The sequence below is a fragment of the Lotus japonicus genome, chromosome 6, assembly GCF_012489685.1.
Source record: "Lotus japonicus ecotype B-129 chromosome 6, LjGifu_v1.2".
Lineage (NCBI taxonomy): Eukaryota > Viridiplantae > Streptophyta > Magnoliopsida > Fabales > Fabaceae > Lotus > Lotus japonicus.
Window position 1 is genome coordinate 13,797,454 of NC_080046.1, and position 26,712 is coordinate 13,824,165.

The 26,712-nt window shown below is 38.9% G+C and overlaps 5 protein-coding genes across 5 annotated transcripts; 2 read left to right on the top strand and 3 right to left on the bottom strand.

The window, feature by feature from the left end:
• Positions 1–111: 111 nt before the first annotated feature.
• Positions 112–3,118, bottom strand: LOC130724527 (protein yippee-like). The gene is made up of 7 exons (XM_057575766.1): positions 3,020–3,118; positions 2,828–2,927; positions 1,535–1,578; positions 927–1,035; positions 789–844; positions 582–686; positions 112–433 (listed from the first exon to the last, which is right to left on the bottom strand). The coding sequence occupies exons 2-6, from the start codon at positions 2,921–2,923 to the stop codon at positions 602–604; spliced, it is 390 nt and encodes a 129-aa protein (XP_057431749.1). The 5' UTR covers positions 2,924–2,927; positions 3,020–3,118; the 3' UTR covers positions 112–433; positions 582–601.
• A 2,485-nt stretch (positions 3,119–5,603) lies between these two features.
• Positions 5,604–7,233, top strand: LOC130724526 (uncharacterized). The gene is made up of 2 exons (XM_057575765.1): positions 5,604–6,631; positions 6,734–7,233. The coding sequence occupies exons 1-2, from the start codon at positions 6,443–6,445 to the stop codon at positions 6,998–7,000; spliced, it is 456 nt and encodes a 151-aa protein (XP_057431748.1). The 5' UTR covers positions 5,604–6,442; the 3' UTR covers positions 7,001–7,233.
• A 179-nt stretch (positions 7,234–7,412) lies between these two features.
• On the bottom strand, positions 7,413–8,105 carry LOC130723919 (uncharacterized). Its single transcript, XM_057575068.1, has 2 exons — positions 7,841–8,105; positions 7,413–7,746 (listed from the first exon to the last, which is right to left on the bottom strand). The coding sequence occupies exons 1-2, from the start codon at positions 7,997–7,999 to the stop codon at positions 7,531–7,533; spliced, it is 375 nt and encodes a 124-aa protein (XP_057431051.1). The 5' UTR covers positions 8,000–8,105; the 3' UTR covers positions 7,413–7,530.
• A 1,461-nt stretch (positions 8,106–9,566) lies between these two features.
• LOC130724940 (F-box/LRR-repeat protein At3g58900-like) lies at positions 9,567–13,303 on the bottom strand. The gene is made up of 5 exons (XM_057576207.1): positions 13,224–13,303; positions 11,973–11,988; positions 10,305–11,315; positions 10,082–10,216; positions 9,567–9,881 (listed from the first exon to the last, which is right to left on the bottom strand). Exons 1-5 carry the CDS (start codon positions 13,301–13,303, stop codon positions 9,567–9,569), a joined length of 1,557 nt encoding a protein of 518 aa, XP_057432190.1.
• A 7,990-nt stretch (positions 13,304–21,293) lies between these two features.
• Positions 21,294–22,895, top strand: LOC130724941 (uncharacterized). Its single transcript, XM_057576208.1, has one exon. The coding sequence runs from the start codon at positions 21,294–21,296 to the stop codon at positions 22,893–22,895; it is 1,602 nt and encodes a 533-aa protein (XP_057432191.1).
• Positions 22,896–26,712: the final 3,817 nt, after the last annotated feature.

A 26,712-nucleotide genomic window follows, 5' to 3' on the forward strand; every position in this document is an offset into this window, starting at 1 on the left:
GCTAGTTACATTGTATCCTAGTTACATTGTATCCAACCCAATTAGGTTATGTTTGGATATTAGTTGACAGAAGTGCAAACGAATGTTAGCAATCACTTTAGAGGCAAAAAGTGAATAAAACTCTTCTTTTGAATTGAGATGAAAGTTCATTCACATTGCACTTAGCTGGTATTCAAACACACACTTAGTCCTACATCAGGATGAGAATACCAATCTTTGCATTTCAATCAACAGTTGTCAGTGTTTCACATTCAAGTAGGATCTTTTTCGGTATCATAACTGATTAATCATTTCAAGAAGAAATTAACTTAGAATCAACCAACCAAGTATTGGTTAATACATAGTTTTCAGCAGTTTTTTATTTCATTACATTCCATTTACTTGAGAGACAAAGACAAAGCACTTGAAAGGCTTTCTCCATCCAACTTTGTTTCTACAAATTGAAAAACAGGACCAATTAGATGTTTGAATATCAGCTTTTATATATAAGAAAATAACCAATTAGATGGCAACATGCTGATTCTGTGAAATTGTTGGGATAAATTAACATTGATTGAAAAACCCAGGGTAAAGGAATGTACAATTGAGAATGGCAGAATGATTAAGCATCATCTGCATCACTTCCACCAATATTTGCTTCATGGCTGATCCAATAATTGCTTCCGTCAGGACCTGACATTTTGTACCTGTTCAAAATAGAACTCATCTAAACCACCACATACTTATGGCTCAAGATGATTTCACTTTAAATTATATTAACATTTTTTTCAAACGACATTTCTACTGACCGTTCAAGCACAGATTTTCCTTCCTTGTACTTCTGGCCTTTATCATGGGCAGTCTCCTGAAAAAGAACCATTTGAGTAAGTAAAAGTTACATTTAAAGGTAAAACCATGACATTTGAAGCACTGCCTCATGATCTTACATATTTCCAACCGACCATCGATCCGCAACCCACACAGAAAATGTCAGCCACAGTATGTAACCCAGTCATCATCATTCTATCCTCTTTTTCACCAAGAGAAATATTCACGCTGTCAAAGAATAAAAGGTTTCAACTATATCTGTAAACAGAGACAACTGCAAAAATATAATTTTGCAGCTATTAGAGGTCCACAAGGCAAGAGACCATGAATTGCAAACTTTACTAATTTGTGAACACTTCGTTACACGTTGCCTCAGGACTGGTTAAGAGTTCTAGCGATTATAGATTGATAATGTTATGCAGTTGTGATTCACCTAAGATTATAGAATTTTATATTTGATTTCCATGTCCTAAATGCAAGCATAAGAGGATTTACCAGTAGACATTCACAAAAAAAGGAATATGATGTATCCATCCTCAAAAAACTTCTAGGACAAATAAAATCTCAATAATCTTCTTCTATGATTCCCTCTTTTTAAGACCATAGGTAGAAAAGTAAGACATGACCAAGCTTTATTGCTGATGGACTTGATACAACAAGTGGAATGTTTACTTTAGTGTCTTAGTAACCAAACAATGATAAGGTTCCCAAAGTAAAGATTACTTACACCTTATTGAAGAGATAAGCTTTCCCATTTCTGGAGTGGAAAGTCTAAACAAATCAACATACCAAAAGAATGATAGTCAGATTGTTTGTGTTTATGACAAGCTCCCATAAGGAATTGGGGTGCCAACAACAAAAAAGAACAAAAAAATCAAGAAAAAAAAATGAAGATACTAATTTTGTAAAAGGATAACACTGGCAATATTTCCTTTGGAAGATAATGTCTTCAAAGTGTTTCTCTATTAGGTAGCCTTGACAAGCTGCAGGTATCAATTGATTGAAAAAGACTATCTGACATAATTCATAGTTAATAATGGAATTCAAAGATGCATCTATCCAACCAAAGTGTGTCTAATGATAACAAAGTGCACTAGAGGTAACAACTAACGATTAGCAATTTAAATTGAAGCTGATGGTGCCATGTAAGTTGTAACTCAAACTCAATACGATCTTTCTCCAAGAAAGATAATACACACCTAACTCAAAATCACAACAATGTTACTTGTAGAACACTAGTTTAATTTTAAAGGGGCAAAGGAGGCCTAAATCTCTACAACTTTATTTGCAGAATGCAGATCTTATGTAATATTCACAAAATCATGAAGAAATGAGATCCAGAATAGCATTGTAATCCATAATTCTCTGGGAAAAATGTTGAAACCAACCATGTCTCAGCAGAAGGAAAATTATATAGATGACATCAACTTCTCTTTGTGTGAAGAGATTCCAAAAGTTATCTAGCTACTTTCTTCTCTACTACTTTCAGAAAACAAATTTAAGAAAACTACTAAGTACAGTATAATAGTTCAGTAAGTAGATAAGAAAGGAAAACCTCACCTCTCTAAGTAATTCGTACCGAAAATTAAAAAAAGACAAGCACTCTTATGCGAAACCAAATCCCCATGACTTCTGGGGTACAAGTAGCCAAATCAAACGTTTGAAACCACAAAAAAACATGACATAAGAAGCAATTAGCATATCAAAGCATCTAAAGGAAAATAGACATTCTAAGCTGAGCAAATTAAGCAACCACCAAGCAATTGAAAAAAAGCAGCACAAAATCCACAACTCCACTTAACACACCGACTCTAGCAAAGTGAAGCATTAAATTAGATTCAAGTAATTGCAGACAGCACCATGATTGCATCAAAAGAATTGAGACCCCGGTGATTACAGTAGCTACTAACATTACATAGCAGAAATAATCCATTACAGATGAACAAACAACAATGGGGGTTGCAAATCTAGCAAAAGTAACACAGACCCAGATAAATTATTAGCTAAAGAAAAGTGGAACCTTGGAGATGATATCTTCATATAGCGCAAGATGGGTGCGGCAGTGTTTGCAGCTGTAGATCCTCCCTTCCAGATTGACCACAAACAACCTACCCATGACTCTGCAAGTAACAGAAGATCAACAACAATTGAGATAAAGAAGAAAGATGAAGAAGAAAGAAGAAGAAAGTGAGAACAGTTGAAGATGATTTACCTCTGTGTCTGTTGGTACAATGCAGTAGTTGCAAGTTGCAAGAAACGTGGACAGAGAAAAAGAGAAATGTGGATTGTTATAGAAGTATTTAGGCTTAATTCCAATTTGGGCCCCTGATGTTTCAAGAATGGGCGATCCGCACCCCCGTGTATAAAAGTTGTGGTCAAACTCCCCTTTGTTACAAAACTGTGCTAACGAAGCCCTTCCGTTAGCTTCCGTCTGTTGACCAAACGGAAGTGGCTTACGTGTATTTTTAATTTCTTTAAACCTTTATTTTTTTTCAAAAACATTCCCTCTAAATTGACCAAACCCGATTCCCCCCAAATTTTTCCCAAATTGAACCCTATATTTCCAATTGAACCCTAAATTCACCATTAGAACAAAGAGAAAGTGTGCGCCTTCAATCCCTCAAGTTCCTGGGTTTCTATCTCTGAATCGAACGGTTGTAGACCAAGATTCGTGCATGGCAAGGAGAGGGAGAGGTCGTGGACGGCGTGGATCGGCTGGAGCAAGGAATCCGAGGCAAACCCCTTCGCTGTCGAACAGTGAAGCTCCGCATGTGGTCCACACTGCTGGCCATTCGAGGTACCTTTTCCCTTCCTCTCTGTCGTTTCCTGTATATTTTATGGTTCAGGGTGTTTAATTTATTGCAATTTACTGTGGTTGTTGGAATCTAGATTGGCAACTGTACATATTTGGCATGGGGGAAAGTTTGTGACTCACCCTACGTATGACTATATTGATGGGGTATGTGAAAGTGTTGAGAAGTGTGATGTTGATACCATAAACTCAATTGAGTTGGTAAAATTAGCCAGAGGTCTAGGTTACAGGTCCTTCAAAGTGTGGTACCTTCAACCTGGGTTTTCCCTTCAACATGGGTGCAGACACTTTTCAAATGATAGTGATGTGGTGAGGTTCTTGGATGAGCACATTGGGGCTGATGAAATTACATTCTACATTGAGACATTGACAGATGTTCCTGGATCTCTATCAGGCTTGGTAATTGATGATGATGATGAGGTTCAGATAGTCCCTGGACCTGAGGTTACTCAACCTGAGCTTCTCACTGGAACTGAAACTGAGGTTGTCACTCCACCAGAGGTCACTGAAGTTGAGCTTCTCACTGGACCTGAACTTGAGGTTGTCACTCCACCTGAGGTTACTCAAGAGGAGTTTGTCACTCCACCTGAAAGTGTTGCTGCTAAGGTTACTCAACCTGAAAGTGTTGAGGTTTCTCAACCTGACACTGCTGAGGTTACTCAACCTGAAACTAAGAAGGTTAGTCAACCTGAAACTGCTGAAGTTGTTATTGATGCTAGTTTTGTGAGAAGGTCTGAACCTGAGGTTTCAAGTGAAGATGAAGATTATGATGGCGGTTCTGAAGAAGTTGAAGATGACAGTGACGTGAGCCTTGATGACAGTGACTATGATGAAGCCTTTGACTGGAGTCAAGTTCTTCCAGTAGATTACAAAGTCCCTAATGCTGTTTGCAAAAGCCCAATTGTTGCCTATTTTGAAGATTTTGTGGATGAGAATGGGAGTTCTGAAGACCTAGAAAGTCCAGTAGAGGATAGTGATGAAGAAATTGACAATGTAAAGAGGAAGTTTCCAAAGTTCAAGGCTGGAGATGATGATTCTGTGATCAAATTTGAGGTTGGCCAGATATTCACAAATGCTGATCTGTTTAGAAATGCTGTGAGGAACTATGCTTTGCAGAATAAGAAGGATCTTGTGTTTGATAAGAATGATACAAAGAGGATTGTGATAAAATGCACTGAAAAGTGTCCATTTTACTTGAGGGCTTCCAAGTATAAACAAAATAATTATTTTCAGATTGTCACATTTAAGGATGAGCACACATGCTATTTGAGTAATAGAAACCGACAAGCAAGGCCCAGTTTTCTTGCTAAGAAGTTTGTGCACCTTCTAAGGCACACCCCTCATATGAAACTGAAAGCTTTAGCTGAGGAAGCTAGACATAGGTGGAGTGTGAGGTTGAGCAGATATCAAGTATCTAGAGCTAGAGTGAAGGCTTTAGCTATGATTGAAGGGGCAACCTTGGAGCAATATAAGCATCTCAGGAGTTATGGTGAAGAGCTTAGAAGAAGCAATCCAGGAACCACTGTCAAAATCAAAACCATGGCAGGTGCTGGTGTAGCAGTATTTGAGAGGATATATGTATGCCTAGCTGCATGCAAAAGAGCCTTTGCCACCACATGTAGACCTCTCATTGGTTTAGATGGGTGCTTCCTCAAAGGAGTTTATGGGGGGCAACTCTTGACTGCTGTTGGAAAGGATGGTAATAATCAGATGTATCCTATAGCATATGCAGTTGTAGAGGCTGAAACAAAAGATTCTTGGGAGTGGTTTGTGGACTTGTTACTGGCAGATTTAGACAGTATAGAGAGCAAGAGATGGTGCTTTATATCTGACCAGCAGAAGGTATATATTACTGCATTTTAATTACATTCTTACATGTTGGTTGAGCTGTTGTTTTAATTTTAAGACTAATTTTAATTACATTCTTACTTGTTGGTACTTGAATGTCTTGAATTACAGGGGCTTGTTCCTACACTGACAGCAATGGATGAGAATGTTGATCACAGATTCTGTGTTAAACATCTCTATGGAAATTGGAGGAAGAAATACCCTGGACAGGAAATGAAAGGAGCACTTTGGTCTGCTGCAAGAGCAAATACTATGTCACATTGGGAGAAGACAATGGATAAGTTGAAAGAATTGAATGAGGAGGCTTGGAATGACATGAAGCAGATACCTATCAAACAATGGAGCAGAGCTGGCTATAGCACATACCCAAAATGTGACTTGCAAGTTAATAACATGTGTGAGGCCTTCAACAGAGCAATCCTAGAGTATAGGGATAAACCTATAATCAACATGCTTGAAGGATTGAAGTTCTATCTTACCAACAGGATTGTGAAGCAAAGGGATATGGTTATTAGGTACCAGGGTGATCTATGTCCAACCATTCAGAAGAAATTAGAGGTGTCTAAGAGAGACGCTGCTGCATGGCTTCCTTTATCTGCTGGAGACCCTAGGAATTCACTTTTTGAAGTAACTAATGGGACTTGGAAGTATGCAGTGAACTTGGATGCTAAATCTTGTGCATGCAGAAGGTGGGACCTAACTGGTATCCCTTGCTGCCATGTTGTAGCTTGCATATGGTACAACAACACCAGGCCTGAGGATTTTGTAGACCCTTATTACTGGTAATTGTGTTAATGTTGTATCTTGTATTACTGAAATTGTATGTTGCATATCTTGTATTACTGATATCATCTCATTTATGTGTTTAGGAAAAGTACGTTTTTGAGGACATATGAAAATATCATACTACCATCAAATGGTCCTGACTTGTGGCCTAATCCTGGGAATAATGTATTGCCAATCATCCCACCAGCAATGAGGAGGGCTCCTGGAAGACCAAAGAAAAAAAGGGTGAGGGCTGCTGATGAGCCCAGAGATCCACATAAGCTGCAAAGGTTTCAATCAACTGTCTTTTGTGGCAACTGTAGAAGGGCAGGCCACAACATCAGATCATGCAAGGCAAAAACAGCTGCTGATATTGTTATTCCACCAGGAGGGAATAAGGTATTGATTTGCAACAACTAACTTATTAATTTGTTTTAAATTTATTTTTCTTTCCAACTTTTTTTATTTCAGCTCTGGTTATTTCATGTTTGGAACTAACAGAAACAGAAGAAGAAGACTAAAGAGGCAAGTGGCAGTGGAACAACTGAGGGAGCAACAACTCAGCAACCACCCCTAAACCCAACTAATGGAGCATCTCAGCAACAACCCCAGGGAGCATCTCAGCAACCACCTCAAGGAGCACAATTCAATGTTGGTGTCTTGACTCAAGAAGTTCCATCACAGGGAGGAAGCTCAAGAAATGAAGTGGGAACTACATCAAGGACCAAAAAGAGGTCAAGAGCATCATTGAGTGTTGTGGAAACTTAAGACAGTCTCACTTGAAGAAGGCTGCAACATTATGTGTTTTGATTAAGTGGGAACTAGTTAGGCATATTTTGATGTTTTGGTCCCTTTAATTATGATGTTTTGTGAACCTTAGTTATGATGTTGTGGGAACCTTAATTATGTAATTTGTTATGTTCCTAACTTACCTTTGAAGGTTATGAACCTAAATTATGTATTTTGTGGTGTTTTAATTAAGCATGATACCTTTGGAGCTTCAAATGTTGTGTTAATTAAGTATGATTTGGTTTCTGTGGACATGATTTGGTTTCTGTGAACATGATTTGGTTTCTGTGTTAATTAAGGATGATGTGGTTTCCTTGTTTTGTAACATGCATCAGGATAGATAGCAAGCCATAGCAAAATTAAGGTAATATAGCAACATAGAAACATAGACTTTAGACTAAACTGTGAGAATTCTCATTGCATTAGAATATCAAGTAGCAATTAGGCTACCAATTACATTCCATCATAACCAAGTAGGCTTAATTCCTAACCAGTACATGACATGAGCCCTATTTCCTAAGGTAAATTTTCAGCAACAACATTACAATCACAAGCAGAAAAACTGCACTAAGTCCCCACCCAATGACACAACACCTAGTCAAATAGATCTCCTTCTTCTTATGCACTTCAAGCTTGCGGATTAGCCCAGAAATAACCTTCCTATCACGTACATTGCCTTCCCCATCATACCAATGAAAATATGAGCACAACCTCCTCCCATAAACCTGAAAAGGAAACCCAGAAATATTACAAACATTGTCAATGATATTTTCCAAACTAAGATGAAAAGGAAACCCAGTTTCGATTGTCAAAACTTACTTGATATTTTCCACATCCATAGAATCGCCGGCCAGCATTTTCACCCACCCAACATGTAACTAGTTTCGACTCAGCCCCACAATCGCAAACCCTTGTCGTTCCTCGAACAGACCCATGGGTCATGGAGCTTCCACTTGACATTTGGCTTCCTCTTTCCATCTATCGCAGCAGCGACTTCCTGGGGGGAATCGGTTCTTCAAGCTACTGCTATCGTCTTCTCCCTCGCACCGGTTCTTCAAACTACTGCTATCTTCTCCCTTTCTTTTCTCTTCAACAATGGTGAAATTAGGGTTCAAGTTGGGTTCAATTTGGGGGATCAGGTCTTATGAATTGGGGGGGGGGTGATTTTCATGAAAAAATAATTGTTTAAAGAAAATATAATAACACGTGGCCGCCACGTCAATTAATGAAGCCACTTCCGTTTGGTCAACAGACGGAAGCTAACGGAAGGGCTTCGTTAGCACAGTTTTGTAACAAAGGGGAGCTTGACCGCAACTTTTATACACGGGGGGTGCGGATCGCCCATTCTTGAAACATCAGGGGCCCAAACTGGAATTAAGCCAAGTATTTATTAGCAATGCTTTTTATGTGAAGGTGATAAGACATATGCTATATATTATTAAGGTTTTTCTTTTAATATTTTGTCCAATTGAGTTTTCTATTTTTATTTGTGGTCAATCATTTATGCATGACACCAACAAAGCCAAGTAAAGTTGGCAAGTGCCTATAAGATATGTACTAGAAAGGAATTCATTACAAGAAATCAAGTTCACTTTGACTATGTCTATATTTTAAAAGAGATCTGTCCTTAACTATCAACTATAAGTTGCAAGTATTCTTAAGACAAAAAAATTAATTTATTGGTATCATTTACATGAGAGAATTCTGATCGAGTCGCGCATCCACACCATAGTGTAGTTTACTCTCTTAACAAGGGTAAAAAAAACTATTTATACATGACAATGCAAGAATTTAGTTGCTGTTAAAAACATAAAATAATGAAATATGTTTTATTGATCCACTTTTGGATGGAAAAAGATGGTAGGAAAGAGAAAGATAGAAAAAAGGAAAACCTATGAGATAAGTGATATGATTAAAGAGAAGAAAAATAAAAACAAAGTAAAGCCAAATTTAGTGGAAAATATGGTGTGTGAATGAATCAAAGTTAATAAAATAAAAATACAATTTGGTTATACATCATAATTGGAGAGGATTGTGGCTTATTGGCAGACACGTGTAACCCGTGAACTAGGCGTGCCCCTCGTCATAATAGGGGACCGTCCAGGAAGTGAATTGATCCATAAAGACCCTACGAGGAGCGAATGTGAGGCGTGACTGGCGGCTATTACCTAGCAAGTAACCCACTACTTGACATGTAAAATATAATGTGAATGAATTAAATTAAATATTTTAAATTATAACCAATTATTAGTGACAAATGTTTTTTGCATCACTAAATTCTGTCACAAAAAAGGGTTGAAGGGTATATTTTGGATAAGAGTGAAGTAAAGTATCATTCTACCAAACTTTGAGGGCGTGGAGTGTATTTGTCATAAAGGAATTTAATAACGGAAAATGGCGAGTTGCAAGAATCCCCGGTTTAATTAGGTTCCAATTTCAATACTAGTTTTCGAGAACATAATTGGGAAAACAGTAGGGAATAAAATCATGAGCAATGTTAATCATATGATTCTATCAAAAACTAAAACATGCAAAAATTATACTCTCATTTGAGGACAAGTTTATCTACTTCAATCTCTTCGGCTCCAAGCTTTTCCAGAATTATTTTACGTCCATTCAGAGACCATGTTGGATCGCAGTACCAGCCGCAAATATTAATTCCAAAACGTTCATCTATCCAATGGGGACTCAAAACTATTCGCTCAAGTTTGTGCATATATTTTAAAGCAGTCATCGCGAACTCAATTTCATACCAGTTTCCCACACAACCTCCTATTTCAATAACTTTGATCTCGTTGTGAGAGAACATTACAAGATCTCGAATTTCTCTTTGGTTTGCATAAAACTCTGCATCTGTTATCTGGAAAAAAAAAGCAGTGACAAATAATTTTAATGATGGTGAAAAATATACCAATCTAATAAGAATGTATGGAAAAAATTTGTGTGTAATTTTGGAAATCTGAATGTACCCTATGTTCTAAACATTACATTTTGGAGTGTATGGATATAAGATAATAAAAGATAAACATAAAAAATAAAATAAAGCATGTCTTGACTCACCATGACAGTAAGTTTTTGCAAAAATGGAGAAGCTTGAAGGATGGCTAAAATCCACCAAATATCAAAGTCATGTTCCGCATTAACACTTAAGTTTAATTCTCTGAGTGTTTCCATTGTTTGAATACTTTGTAGTACCTGAGCATGGACATTTAAAATATTGGATCAAAATCAAATGTCAAAAGCAAGTAAAATCTGGACAGTTGAAAAAGTTACCCAAACTAACCTCATCATTGATATTAAAAGAGTTGTTAATGATATCTAACTTCAGAGTCTCAAGCTGAGGAACAGTGGCGAAGATGGCAAATACGTTATGTATTACCTTAGACTCAAGGCAACAACAATAGTGAATGGTCTTCAAAATAGGAGTATTCATTGACATCCTATCTGAACAAAGTGAATGCATGTAATTGAAGGCTGTGAGTTTTGGGCAATCCAAGGAAATGAATTTTAAACCCCCATACTTATTGTCATGGCAGCAATCAAGCTTGAAATAGCATAATGATGAACTTACTATTTTCAAGGTTGGCAAACTTAAATCACACCGACGTAAGCTGAGCTCTTCAAGTAGAAGACAATTAGATAGTAGAGTTTCAAGCAATATTACATCCACCTGTGAAAACTCAAGCACAAGAGATCTCAAATTTGTAAATGGGAAAATGTCAAAGCTTGTTGTTGGCTGATAAACAAGACAAAATTCCAGATGCATATGCTTGAGTGTTGAGGAGTTATTGTTACAGTCAATAGATAATCCAAATGGAAACTTGTAACATGCGTCCTTATGTTGCAGAGAATATCGAAAGAGCAGATCGATTCTTTCAACTCCTCTTGCAATCGCAAACCTGATCCAGTTATCAATGTTGTTACTATGTTCCTGGTTTAAGATGAACTCCACCATGAAAGAATCAATCACCGTTCCTTTAAAGTTCTTGACAAATTGGTCTACTCGTTTTACGAATTCGCCCCTACATCCCAATTCCAGTGCTATTCCTTTTACTAAACCAATATATTTCTGCACATCCTCATCAACAACATATCCCATTTTCAGTAATTCCTCATGATGACTGACGAGCACATTGTGCACATCAAATTTGAGATCTCTAATGGAATGCCAGAGGTTGCACCACCTTTTTGAGAGCACGCTGGTGTTAATCAAATCTTTCATAGATACCATTGAAAGAATGACAGACAGGATGCAATCCGGTAACTCACTAATGTAATCCACTTTCTTCTTCTGCTGTCAAAATTTAATTTCCAAAACAATGAGAAACTATTAAAATTAATTTCACTTGAAATTATACACAATAGTTATGTCATGGATATAACACTTAACAAATAAATGTAGAAATAGAGCAACAAAAATACAATATGACAGCAAATGAATCAAACTTAACTCCCTCAGCAGCATCTGACAGGAGAAGAGGAGTCCCTATAAGATGTGTAGACTCCATTGGAAATGAGAAGTGAAGAATATGAGGAACTATTGAATTTGAGTCTATTAGAAAAATGAAGTAATTAAAGAAAAAGGAGTAAAGGATGGGTTAGAGAAGGAGGCACATGAATATCATAGTTTGCAATCACGGTGCCACCATCACCATTCACCACCCATGAGTCCCTTTATGTATATTAGGTTAATAGGTTAAATATTATTATTGACCTTTCCTAAAAAAAAATTTAATAGGTTAAATATTTGAAAGTCAAAGTTTTCCTTAATAATTAGCATATAAAATCCGGTAATAATAATTTTGGATGATTTTATTTTAAATCAAAATAGGACAAGATTGATTTGATTTTGAAATAAAATATGTCAAGATTGGTGATTTCCGGATTTTTTTTTGAATATAATACATCTAAGATTGGTTTTAATTATTGGTTCTTAAGATACCCTATTCACCTGTTTAACAGGTTGTCTGTAATTGCCCGTAGTTAAATAATCAAATCAAGTCAAACTAAATTTAGAAAATAGGATTTATCAAAAAAAATTAGAAAATAGGAAATATTAATTAGATTTATATTCTATTTTAAATTTTAGGAAATAAAATATAAGAATTGTCCGCTCGAAGCTCTCTGATCTTAGACTGTGTGTTGATTTGTGAGAATTGTCTTTCGGTTGATTCACTTGCCTTTTATTTTCATTTAATTTAATTTGTACCATTTTGATTCACTTTCTTTGATAGGTCATGTTTGCTCGAACAAGATCCAGATGCTGGAGAACGTCGAACAAATGGAAACATAGTAATATCAGTGAGAATTAGGGTTGGCAATGGGCCCCGTGGGTGCGGGTTTGATCATTCTCACACTCAAACCCAAACTTAACACTCAAACTCGAACCCAAACCCAAATTCAATATGAGTGCAAAAGATAAACTCAAACCCTTGGGTTTCGGGCTACCCAAACCCAAACCCAAAACCCAATGTGAGCACTGATTTGGCAAAAAACAAAAAATATCGACCCGGAAGCAACATGTACATAAGAGAATAAATTGGGTTTGGGTTTGGGTTTGGGTGTTAAGTGGTAATAAACCTACATAATAACTTTAAAGAAGACTCTACTTAATAACTTTAATAATATATATAAGAGCTGGTAATTACATGCATAAGACTTCGGGTTTGGGTTTGGGTTTGGGTGCGGGTTTAATCAATCCCACACCCAAACCCAAACATGTTTTAAAATTTGGGTGAAACCCAAACCCGAACTCAAACCCAAAGAAATCAGGTTTCACCCGAAATTTCGGGTCGGGTTTGGGTTGGGCCCCGCGGGTTTGGGTTTTCCTGCCATCTCTAGTGAGAATATAGAGGAAGCACGTGAGTTCTTATAAGCAACTTCTAATCTCAATCGTTGATTTTGAATCAAAGGCTGAAAATTGCTCCTCTTACTCTCACATAAAACCCCCCCTCTCACTAGATACTCCCTCTATTTGCTATAACATTTTCTGATTTCATTTTTTATTTTTGAAAATAGTTTTTATTTTTAAAATCTAGAAAACATGTTTATTTTGACTTTCTGTTTTCATTTTTATTGTCACCATCGTTGTTGCTACCACATTAACGGTTGACGCCGCCACCATATCACTGCCACCACCATCGCTGCTACCACCACCACCTTTGTCGCCGTCATCACCAAACCACCTTCACCTCCTCCTCACCCATCACTTCCTCCGTCTTCACCGTAGTTTCCACCACCACAACCACTAGCATCACCACCACAACCAATCTCCACTATCATCGCTTTTCATCTCACTAGTTGGTGGTCGTGGCGATGCTCGTGGTGGTGGTGGAGATGACGATGGCAGTGGTGGTAGTGGCAGTGGTGGTGGCGGCGACGGCGATGACAGGGTGAAGGTGGTGGCGATGACCACGATGGTGGTGGTGGCAATAATGGTGGAGGTGAAATGGTTATCAATGTGGGTATACACTGTCTGAAATAGTTGGATAGTGCATATATACTTACAACTCTTTATATTGCACATGTATAGAAGTAACCCTTTTAAAGCTCCTTCAACTAGATGATACAGATTCAATTTTGTCACATTTTTACAATAGCTGTCCACTTAGAATTTCAATGTAGCATAATTGATGTTTATACATATAATGCTCCTATGAATAATAAATGAGAAGAGATAAAAATACTTTGTAAAGGGTAAAATAAGAAAACAAATGTATACTTACAACTCTTTATATTGCACATGTATAGAAGTAGCCCTTTTAAAGCTCCTTCAACTAGATGATACAGATTCAATTTTGTCACATTTTTCCAAATCAGAACCACGTAGTACAAGTTCCTCTTCTCAAGTGAGATTTTTTTGTAAATGCTCTATCATAAACACATACAAGTTTTTGGTATTAGTTAATGCTAAATTGTTGAAATCTGTTTAATTTGGGTTGATTCTCAAGCTCTTCCATTCAATAAAATCTATTTTCTTTCAAAAAAAAGATGATGATGCTAAATTGTTTTAGACTTTTAGTGCATAGGATAGGATGTCTGTGTCTATACGGTCAATGTCTAATTTCTTGGTTTGAGACCAGTTAAATGTTGATAACATAAATGACAGTTTTACATATGAGCTCACATTGCATATGCTTTGCACTCTTCGCCACTAGCAGGTTTTGTTGGAAAATAAGAGAAATATTATTGTGTCGTGGTAAGTCATTGAAGTAAAATTTTGTGGCGAACTTTGATGTAAATCTTAACAGTTAATTTTGCATTAAAAATAAAAAAAGAAATTCACGTGAAAAATGCTGATTGGGCAAAATTTGTGTCACATCATCCTGAAACACACTTTGGACCCAATTTGATTAAAAAAAAGTTCCAATGATGACATTTTGAAGAATTTTTTTCCATTGACCCAATTTGGTTCCCTTTACAATTTTAGGGACCTAAAGCATATTTAAGCTTGAAATTTATCCTATAGTCGGCTAGGGTGAAGAAGACTGAGTTAAATGATGTTAATTAGGTCTATTGGTTGCGCCAGTTATGAATTGTCATTAGAAATTAGAACTCTATCAGCAGCACCACCAACATCTCCAACACTACTTCCTATCTGCAACAATGGCAGAGTGGTTCTTTAAAAAAAACAATGACATACTGGTAAATATAAATGTGCCACCCAATACAATTCTAAAGACTTTAATTTGGCACCGCATTGGAATATCATAATTTTTTACAAACATATACTCCTCTCGTTTCATAATAACTGTCAACTTAGAGATAATAAAATTTGTTTCACAATAACTGTCCACTTATAATTCCAATGTAGCATAATTGATGTTTATCCATATAATGCCACTATGAATAATAAATGAGGAGAGATAAAAATATATTGTAAAGGGTAAAATAGGAAAACAAATGATATGTTTTAAAAAGTTAACAAAATTGATTGCATTTCTTAATGTGTGTGCATATTCTCTAAGTGGACACTTATATTGAAACAGAGGGAGTACATATATAAGTAATATGGCTAAGTAATATCAATTACCAACGAGCGGTTGTTTCAAGTGGTACATGCGATTGCCCTTAAACAAGGTCTCGGGTTCGAGTCTTGTAGATGGAAAAAAACTCCGCTCGAGTCTTGTAGATGGAAAAAACCCCGTCGGAAGAGTTAGCCCAACTGTGATGTGATTGTTCCCAACTCAAACAGGATTGCTTCCGAAGGAGGTGTTGACTACACAATTTTATATAATTTCGACCTATGTTGCATAATTTCGACCTATGAAGTCGAAAGTAAGGAGACTCAAGAAAATTTACCAAGTGCTAAGTGACTTCGGCTGGAAAGTATTTTTCGAGATGTGAAGAATCCATTACGGGAGGTCGGTTGTTTTGAAGACAGTTCGCGAAAGACACGTAAGGAGTAAAAAAGGACACGTGTAGGACGAAGACATATTCAGAAGACACTTGTAATGGTTTTATTAATTGACCGTTAGAAGTTAGTTATATTTTTAAGTCTATAAATAGTGGGTTTGTAGAGAAAATCAGGGTGACAATCTTTACTCAAAAACTCTCAAGTGCTTACAATCTACCACAATGATTACAAGCCAAGTTAGAGAGAAAAAGTAGGGATTCGTGCAACACTTTGTATTTTAGATTTCATTATCATTATTCAGAAAGTTTACTTGTCTTTTTACTTATTTCAGTCGAATCGATTCGTTTTGTTTCTAATTTGTTATTCAATTTCTTTCGTTTTAGTGATTAAATCGAATATATTTTCACCAAAGAACCCTAGAGGACTCGAATCCAATCCCAGATTGATCTTTGGATTCTTTATTTTTGTTTTTACCAAAATTTGGTGTAAACAAATTGGCACGCCCAGTGGGACCTCTTTGTGAAAATTAAATTTGGTTATCATTCAAACTTACTCGACCCACGTTTATGCGTTTAAGAAGTGGAAGATTAGTAAGTATGGCGAATGGTAGATTAAGAAGTGGTAATTCCCCTCCCGCGAATGCTGGACCTTCGGCAAATCAAGCCGGAAATTCCAGTGCTGGAGCGAATGTCGAGGGAAATGTCTTGAATTCTGGGACGGCACAGGCAACAACGACTAATGTAGCCGAAAATGTTATACCTGCGGTATCACAGGCGGCTACAGTGCCTTCCCCGACAACTCCAGTCGTATCACAAATGGCTGTTGGGGCATCTCGCCCTCAACCGGTGAATATGCCGGTGAATCCGCCATTTGGAATGCCTCCAGGATTAATGGCTGGAGTAGGGACGTTCCCTGCCGTATACTCAGATAACGTGATGTCAGTCGGATCCCCGAGGAATCTACACCAGGCTTCGGCCTCTAATGTCGGGGGTCGAAGTAATATTTACCCTCAGGGAATGGCAGGGGCGAGTGTCAACCCCTTAGGGAATTCGTTGACGAGTACCTCTGTTAATGTGTTGAGGCAGCAAATGGATGATAGTAACCATGAAATGGTGAACATGTTGGCCCAACAAATAGGAACTGTGTTTAACCCTTTGATCCAAAACACGAATGAGTCGTATCAGCAGTTGACAAGACAAATGGGTCGAATTGCCGACGCCTTTGGAGTCCCTCGAAATGAGGTGGCGAATCCTGTGGGTGCAGCGGCAAATAACGCTGCTGAAATCAATGCGGTTCCTCAGAATGTTCCGCTCCAAGCAAATGTCGAAGTGGCGGCATTGCAAGGGGGTCGAAATCAGTTGGATAACCCTGGTGGCCAAATGCCTCCACATATTGAAAATCCTATTTTAATAAATCGAAATATGGATGCAGATAGGACAATCGAGAGAGTCAGACAGAATAACGTCGGGGGGCATCAAAATATAGCAGGCATAGTCGAACAGTTATTGAACCAACATGGCTTCAATGTGGGTTATGCAAATCGACCCCATTTTGCTTCGGCTTTCTCCGAGTTTGTCCTCCAAACGGAATTACCTAGAGGGTGGAAAGTCCCAAAATTTACCAAATTTTCGGGAGACACCGGAGAATCGACGGTCGAACACATCGCTAGGCATCAAATAGAAGCGGGGGATATAGCAAATAACGAGAACTTGAAAATGAAATATTTTCCAAGTTCTTTGACTAAAAATGCTTTTACTTGGTTTACTACTTTATTGCCTAATTCAATCCATAATTGGGCTCAGTTAGAGAGAGTTTTTCACGAACAGTTCTTCAGGGCTGAGTCGAAAGTCAGTCTGAAGGAATTGGCTAGCGTGAAAAGGAAATTCAAAGAAACCATTGACGATTACTTGAATAGGTTTAGGCAGATGAAGTCGAAGTGCTTTACTCAGGTCCCAGAACACGAGTTAGTCGAAATGGCGGCTGGAGGCTTAGACTATTCGATTCGTAAAAAGATAGATACCCAACATCTTAGGGACATGGCTCAACTGGCTGACAGAGTCAGACAAATTGAAAATTTGAAACTCGAAAAAGAGAAATTTAATAGAGTTCCCAAGAAGGGTAAGATTGCGTTTGTCGAAAGTTGCGAATATGAAGTCGATTATGACTCTTATCAAGGCAACTGCGACGACGTCGAACAACAGGAGGTTGATGTAGCCGAATTGGTATCAGGACCTCCTTATGTTTGTAGGATGTTAAAGCCTTATGAATCTAAAAATGCGGAAACAAACAAAGGTGTTATTAAGTTTCCTGTGAAAGCGTATAACTTTGATGTTACTAAATGTGATGCGATTTATGATATTTTATTAAAAGATGGGCAAATCAAAATCCCTCCTGATCAAAAAGAAGTACCTTTCGACCAAAGGAAAGGGAAAAAGTTTTGTAAGTTTCATAACGTATTCAGTCATTGGACTAATAATTGTGTGCGTTTCAGGGATCTGGTGCAAACTGCAATCAAAGAGGGACGACTCAAGTTCGAAGAAAAGGATAAGGTTGCTATGAAGATTGATTCTGACCCAATGCAAATTGGCAGCGCCAATTACGTCGAACCAGCCGGGATTATGATGGTTGAGTTGTCTGATTTGAATCAGGTTGCTACTGGAGGAGATGATATCGAAGCTGTGGGGCCTACTCCAGGGATGGAGAAGGTCGAACTGTCTGAAGAAGGAATGGATGCTCCTTCCTTGGAAGAAGAGGTCGAAACTGCTAAGAAGATGGTTTATCCTCGGTCAGAGGAAAGCCTGCTGGAATTCCTGCAGCGTTGCCAAAAGTCTTATTCTGAAGTGATGTTGTGCCCAAGGTGCAGTGTCGTATTTGACAAAGTGGCTGCTCAGGCTATAGAAGATGCTGAAATCAAGAAACGTCGCCGCGCAATAATACCTGAAAGGCCTCCTAGATTTGGGTCCAGAGGACGAGCTGATTCTCCCTTTGTAAGGGGAAGGGGATCCTTTGGGTTCGGAAGAGGGTGTGGTCGAACTTATATGCCACCAAGTCGAGTTCCGTTCAACAGGTGGATGGCGAGGAGCCAGGAACCTCACCCCAAGGTTAAGGTGGTCGAATTGGGAAATGGGTCTGCCTATATGGATAATTCTCGAAACAACAAGAATTATACCTATATCCCAAAGCCGTATTTCGGTCGAAACCCAATGACAAAAACTCAGTGGAGGCGTCACCAGAGGGAGAAAGCCTTCGAGGCAGGCCAATCCAGTTCTGAGAAGCCAGTCAAGTACCAACTTTTGGGACAGAGTGGAGGGGCTCATATGGTTCCTATTCAGGTGATTAAGCAGAGTATGAAGAATGCTGGAAATTGGGTGACTACAAACCAGGCGAAAGGGAAAGAAAAGCAGGCTGAGGATGTCGAAATGAAGGACAACTTTGAGATGCTGGAATATGAATTTGAATCTATGTGTAGCTTGGTCTCGATCCTTCCTGAAGAGTTCGACGTGAAAACTGAAATCACTGATGATGAAGAGGATTACTACGTCGAAAAGGATGATGACAATCCACTGTGTTATTATGTAATGACCAAAGGAGGGGTCGAAGATGATTGTGCTGTTTTCAAGAAGCCAGATATGGAGATGAAGAAGCATTTGAAACCCCTTTTTGTATGGGCCCGCATCGAAGGAGTTGGTGTCAATAAAGTTTTGGTTGACGGCGGGGCCGCTATCAATCTGATGCCCAAGTTTTTGCTTAAGAAGATTGGGAAGTCGGTCGAGGATTTGCAGCCTCATAATATGATGTTGACTGACTATGAAGGAAAGACCTCTAAGTCCTTGGGGATGCTATTGGTGGAAGCCACAATTGGTACTGTTTCTCGACCTACTCTTTTCGTAGTGGTACCGTCGAAAGCAAACTACAATTTGCTGCTAGGACGAGAGTGGATTCATGGGGTGGGAGTTGTGCCATCTTCATTGCACCAGAAGCTGTCCATTTGGAGGCCAGATGAGGTGGTCGAAAATGTTGATGCTGACCAAAGTTATTACAAGGCTGAAGTGGAATTTGTCGACCGGAAGAATTTCGAGAAGCGAATGGCAAGCATTGCTCCATATGAATCGGAAGGGAAAGAATACATGGAAAGCTCCACTAATTATGCGATGAATCTTCACCCAGAGTACGGATTTCTTTGGAACAAGAACTTTCGCACTCAGAATGCCACTGGAGAGTGGCAAATCGTCTAATTGAGTCGAGCATAGCTCGAATATCGGCTTACGCAGCCGAGATAAGAATCAAAACGGCCTTAGAGGCCGAACAGTATGCAAGAACGGCACAGAAAGCCGAATGTGAAGAAATTTGTAAACCGGAGGAATGTTTAGACTTGGATCAGTTACGTGAGGACAGATCGGAACCGGTTCTTGATTGTATATATGATGATGAACCTCTTGGATTCGAGCAATCTTTAGACCCTATGTTAAAAATGCAGGCTCAGGATCCATTAGAGGAGGTCGATTTGGGAGATGAAACCAAGAAAAGGCCGACATATGTGAGTTCGTTGATCGACTCAGATTTTAAAAGTCGAATTGTTAGTTTATTGCAGGAATACAAAGATTGCTTCGCGTGGGATTATGACGAAATGTCAGGATTAAGCCGAGAGCTAGTGGAGCTAAAGTTACCTATTCGACCCGGCAAGAAGCTAGTGAAGCAAACTCCAAGGAGATTCGCCCCAGAAGTGTTCTCAAAGATTAAAGAGGAAGTAGAGCGCCTACTTGGAGCAAAGTTCATACGAACGGCCAGGTATGTTGATTGGTTAGCTAATGTAGTTCCTGTACTTAAGAAAAATGGTAAAATGAGGGTTTGTATAGACTATAGAGATTTAAATTCGGCTACGCCGAAAGATGAATACCCCATGCCTGTGGCCGAAATGATGGTAGATTCTGCTGCAGGAAATGAATATTTAAGTTTACTGGATGGATATTCGGGGTATAACCAAATTTATATTGCAGAGGATGATGTGTCGAAGACTGCGTTTCGGTGTCCAGGGGCACTAGGAACATATGAATGGGTAGTGATGTCGTTCGGCCTTAAAAATGCCGGTGCAACTTATCAGAGGGTAATGAACACTATTTTTCATGAATACATTGAGAAATTTATGCAAGTATATATTGATGACATTGTAGTGAAATAGAAATCTCAAGACATTCATATCGAACATCTTAAGTTGTCATTTGAAAAAATGAGGAAGTACGGTTTAAAAATGAACCCACTCAACTGTGCCTTCGGTGTAATTGCAAGGCAATTTCTAGGATTCATTGTTCACAAGAAAGGCATTGAAATCGACCAGAACAAGGCGAAAGCAATCTTCGATACTCAACCGCCATCGAATAAAAAACAGTTGCAGTCTTTGTTGGGCAAAGTCAATTTCTTTAGGAGGTTCATTATGGATCTAAGTGGGAAAACCATGGTATTCTCCACATTGCTTCGACTCAAGAAAGAACAAGAGTTTCAGTGGGGGGAAGAACATCAGAAGGCGTTCGAGGAAATAAAAGCCAGCTTAACAACGGCACCAGTCATGGCTCCCCTCATTCGTGGAAAACCAATGAAACTCTACATTTCGGCATCAGAAGAGACTATTGGTAGTGTGTTGGCTCAAGATGATGAAGATGGAGTCGAAAGGGCTATTTACTATTTGAGCCGAATCCTAAATGATGCTGAAACTAGATATAGTTTAGTAGAAAAATTGTGTTTATGTTTGTATTTTTCATGCACTAAACTTAAGTATTATATTAAACCTATTGATGTAACTGTTATTTCCCATTATGATATAATAAAGCACATGCTGTTCAAGCCCATTCTTCATAGTCGAATTGGAAAGTGGGCGTTGGCCCTTACTGAGTTCTCTTTAAGTTACCAACATTGAGGGCTATGAAAGGCCAGGTAATAGCTGATTTTTTGGTTGATCATAGTGGGTCAAAAGAACAGGAGATGGTGGTGACGTTGAAACCATGGGAAATGTATTTCGACGGTTCGAGGCATAAGAAAGGTACCGGGATAGGTATCTTAATAATTTCGCCCCAAGGGATCCCGACGAAAATTAAGTTGGGAATCGAAGGTGAGTGTTTGAATAATGAGGCGGAATACGAGGCTTTATTGATAGGGCTCGAAACGGCCCTAAATCTGGGGGCTAAAGAGCTTTTAATTCGTGGAGATTCAGAGTTGGTTATTAAACAATTGACCGGCGAATACCAATGTATTAGTGAGAGCTTAATGAAATATCATTCAAAAGCAGTCAAAATGTTGAGAAATTTTGATGAAGTCGAATTATCTCATATTCCTAGGATTGAGAATGCTGAAGCTAATGTTTTGGCACAAATCGCGTCAGGTTACCGGTTACCTCGGAAAAAGTTTAAAGAGTTAGTAAAGGTCAAAAGAAAGTTTATCCCAAGCTTTAAGGAAGGGCGAACGGAGTTCGAGCGAGAGGTATTGGTCATTAATAATTTAGATGATAATGATTGGAGGAAACCTGTCGTAAAATACTTGCAAGACCCAAATGCTCCAGTAGATCGAAAAACAAAGTATCGAGCTCTAAGTTACTTGATTTTGAATGATGAATTGTTCAAAAAGGGAATGAATGAAGTTCTTCTAAAGTGCCTAAGTGAGGAAGAGGCATTTCGAGCAGTCAAAGCCGTTCACGATGGCATATGTGGAGCACATCAGGCAGGCCACAAGATGAAGTGGACTTTGTGTCGGCAAGGAGTATATTGGCCAAGCATGTTAAAAGATTGCATTGAATATGCTAGGTCTTGCGCCGAATGTCAGAAGCATGCCGGCATCCAACATGTGCCGGCGAGCGAGTTACATTCGATTGTGAAACCTTGGCCATTTAGGGGTTGGGCGTTAGACTTGATAGGTCAGATACACCCTTCTTCGTCCAAACACCATGAATACATAATAGTGGCTATCGATTATTTCACCAAATGGGTCGAAGCCATTCCGTTGAGAAGTGTAGATCAAGATACGGTTATTAATTTTATCCAGGAACACATAATATTTAGATATGAGATTCCTGAGACGTTAACTACTGACCAAGGGTCAGTATTTACCGGAAGGAAAATGGCTCAGTTTGCTGAGGACTTTGGAATAAAACTGTTAACTTCGACGCCATATTATGCTCAAGCGAACGGACAAGTCGAAGCGGCTAATAAAGTTCTGATTAACTTGATTAAAAAACACGTTAGTCAAAAGCCGAAAAGGTGGCACGAAACTTTGAGTCAAGTTTTATGGGCTTATAGAAATTCGCCCAAAGAGGCCACTGGAGTAACTCCTTTTCGACTTACGTACGGGCATGAGGCGGTCTTGCCGATCGAAATATACTTGCAGTCCGTGAGGATTCAGAGGCAATTCGAGATCCCGTGCGACGATTATTGGAATATAATGTACGACGAGTTAGTCGAATTGGAGGAAGAAAGATTAAATGCTTTGGAAGTAATGATTCGACAAAAAGAACGAATTACTAAAAAGTTATAATAAAAAAGTTAAGTCTAAAGCATTTAGCGTTGGAGACTTAGTTTGGAAAGTGATTCTTCCAATGGACAAAAAAGATCGAGCATACGGAAAATGGGCCCCTAAATGGGAAGGGCCATTTAAAGTGATTAAGTGTTATTCGAATAACGCTTATTCGGTTGAGGAAATTGGAACAATTGCTCGAATATTGACGATAAATGGAAAGTACTTAAAAAGGTTTAAGCCAGCAATTCATGAAATAAAAATTGACGTCGAAACGTAGTTCATAAGCTAAAGACGAATATGGCGAAAACGCCATTTGAAAGTACATAGGGAAATAAAGTGGCACAGGCGCCATGTGAAAACAAAGGCATAAACAAAGAAATAAGAAGACTAGAATGGTGGAGTGGCTTTCATGGGAGCATATCGACCCTTGAGTTTCTTGAGTCGCTTGTCAACCTTCGCTTTCTTGTTTTGAAGCTCAGAAATTTCGCCTTCAAGCCGATTCTTATCTTTCACGTGAGAAATGGCCTTAGCAGCAACTTCAGTCTTTTGTTTCTTGAATTTAGTCAGGTTGGCTTTGAGGGACTTTTCTTGTTGTTGAAGTTCGGCAATTTGTTTCAAAACTTCATTCAATTTCACTGAGTCAGCTTCTTCAAGGAGTTTGATGGAATCCACTTCAGTTTTGGCTCGGTCGAATGACTCAGCTGCATGTGTGCACTCAGTAGATTTGGAGGCCAAGTCCTGACTGACAAGCTTGGCCTGATCAAAGGTCGAAAGTGATTCATCAAGAAACTCTTGAAACTCTTGAATGCCTTTCTCTTGCTGTTCAGTGAGGTCCTCATTGCCAGGGTCAGAGATAAGTTGCTTAATTTCTCGGCCTAAATTAGGATTTGAGCCAAGGGCAGCAAATAAATCTTGCTCGAACGCGACGGATCGAAGCTTGTTGATGATGATGGTGGTGGTGTTTAGAGTGCTTGTGCCTTCATTTTGCAGAGAAGATTCTTGGCTTCGACTAGTGCTGAGAGAGACTTGACCGCTTACGAGTTGTTCGAGGGCTAACACGGGGTCATTCATGGCGAGAGCATCAAAGTCTTCAATAGGGATGGACTGAGGAGACTTCTTGCCAGCAACAAGACTTGAAGCTTTGAGAGATTTTTCTTGGTTCTTCGAGACTTTAGCAATGGGCGAAGGGGCAGGTTGACAGTCTTCGTCAGTGTCAGACTTTCCGGTCGAAACACCAAGGTCCTGCGTAAGGGACTCAGTGTGAGTTGAAACATAGCTAACTATTCGACCAGAAGGATATTGAATTCGTAACGGTTGAAAGTTTAAAAAGTCATCAAGACTTTGGCAGTCAGAAGAATTGGAATCAGAAGAGTTTGGAGACAAATGAATTACTTGAGGAGAAGGTTTTGGTTTCGAGGAGGTGTCCTGAAGAAAAGTATAAGAATGCAAAAGGTAAGTATGAGGTTAAGAAATAACGGAGAAAGAAATGACGAACGAAGAATACATACTTGTTCTTGTTGAAATTTGGTCGGGGAAGAAGCTCCCGAGCTTTCACTGTGAGAGGAGCCAGAATCTTCTTGGTCAGTTTCTGCTTGTGGTTCCTCTTGACTTGGCTCGACCCCGGCACGTTTCTTTGCAGAAGAAAGAGGTGGATTCTCTTCGTCTTCATTAAGGTCCGAGGCCTTAGAGCTAGTCTTGTCCTTTACAGCTTCATTTGGATCAATGGATTTTGAAGCAATGTTCTCGTCTTCAGGAATTGGGTCTACCTGCAAGATATAAGGAAAGAAGATGAGTATAAAAATAGGAAAATGAAACGAAGGAAAAAATAGGGGAAAAGATTACCAAAGTTTTTTCTGAATCATCTTTTTCAGACGAAACTCTCATTTTCTTTCGAGCATCTGAAGTCGAGCTTTGCGAACCTCTCTTCCGAGCCTGGAAAATATATAAGATATAGACTCAAAGTCGAATAAAGGGTAAGCAACAAATTAACGAATATACCTTAGGAATGTTCTTTTGTTGAACTGGAATGCCTGTTGAATTGTCAGAACCTTCGTCGTCCTTGCATGGAACTTTGGGTATTGGTTCGGCTGAAAAGCAGATGTATGAGTACAAGAATAAAAAGAGGAAAACAAAAGTAAGAAGAATCTATCTAACCTTGATGAATTTGTGTGAGAACTTGGACGTGACATGGGTTAACATGAATGTGTCCGGGGTAGTTGTGCAAAAAATATTTAGTCGAAGTAACCCTTTTCGGAAGTGGTAAAAGACTTTGTACAAAACATTTGTATGTAAAATGGTCGAGCCACTTTGGATAAATAACAGGTAAAGCCAAAGCCAGATCACTGGTAGGAAAAGCTGGAAATTTTGGACAATAGTGTCGAAGAGTATAAACATATTTGTCCACAAAAGGAGGAAAAAGTTTAATTTGAAAAACTTTGGCTTTGATTTTTTCTTTTAAAACTTCCGTCGCTTCCGAAAGGGTTAAGTTCAATCGACTTGGAAGATAAACAGTTTTGAAGAATCTCTGAAATGACTGGATTTCTTTGATGTGCGTACCTCGAGTTTTCTTTGTAGCTTTTTTCTGCACAGATTGAAGAGCTTCAGTCATCTTTCCAATACAAACTCCTAAGGTGGTCTGAATAGACTTGTAGTAGGTCGACCACCAGACTTCAAACTCTCTAGTGCAATAAAATGATGGTTCGAAAGACAATGGCTCAAGATAAAGAGCGGCCGTCTTGTTTTCATAAAAGGTGAGGGCTTCATAAAAAGAGTCGACATCTTTGTCGCAGAACCCTTCATTGCAAATTGCATCCTTTTTTGAAAAGAGTGGAATAGGAACGATTTGACATAGGCCGAATTGTCTGGCCACGAGTTGAGGTTGGTAGCCTAACACGTTCACTTCTGATTTTTTGAAACCAAGAGGGAGGACTTGAGGTCGAAAAAATTCCCTCCAAATGCTAATGCTTTCACTCTGTTATCCCGGAAATTCGCATGGGAAAGGTCGAGTGAGCCATTTAGGACCGGTAGTTTGAGGGGCAAATGGAGCAAGGTTGGGAGTAAAGGAGGTCATTTCCATGAAAGTAGTAAAAAATTCACGGAAGGTGGTTTCAGGATCGACTTTATCCTTTGTAGGAGTCAAGCAGTTAAGTCGAAAAGCAGCAATAGAAGTCGAGACATTTTGTGGACTTGGAGTTGAGAGTTTGGTCTCAAATATGGCATTTAGCCAAAGTTGAAGAAACCATAAAGGTCCAGCAAACATGATGTTTTTCTCGGCTCCAGAGGGCTTCTGAAGAGAAGTGATGGCTTGACTCAAAGAAAGGTAAAGTTCGCCTAACAAAACTTTACCTAGACAGACGTCGGCACCTTCATGTAGAAGCTGAGCAAGAAGCACAAATTTTTGAGGAACTTGAAGAGACTTGGAACAAAGGAAGAAAGCAGATAGCCAGAACAACAAGAAAGCTACATGTTCCGAGTCGGAAACATTTGCAGAGGTCTTGTCGTGGTTTCTCAGAATGAAGCTTTTGTAAGTTAGATGGTTGTAGTCTAGTTTGATTTCTTTCTTGACAGGCCGGTCGAATGTAAAAGAAGACCCTGTAGGTCGAAGACCGGCAATAGCAGCTACATCTAAGAGAGTAGGGGTAATCATTCCCTGAGGAGTATGGAAGGTGTTGGTCGAACGCTCCCAAAAGAAAAAAGAACTGGCTAACATTGCTGGATGGTAGACAATTTTCGACCTGGATAATTGAATTATGTCAAAAATCCCTAAAGTTTTCCAGAAATCTCCTTTCACTTTCTCGACTTTGTTTAACCATTCAATGTAGGGATTCGTCTTCAC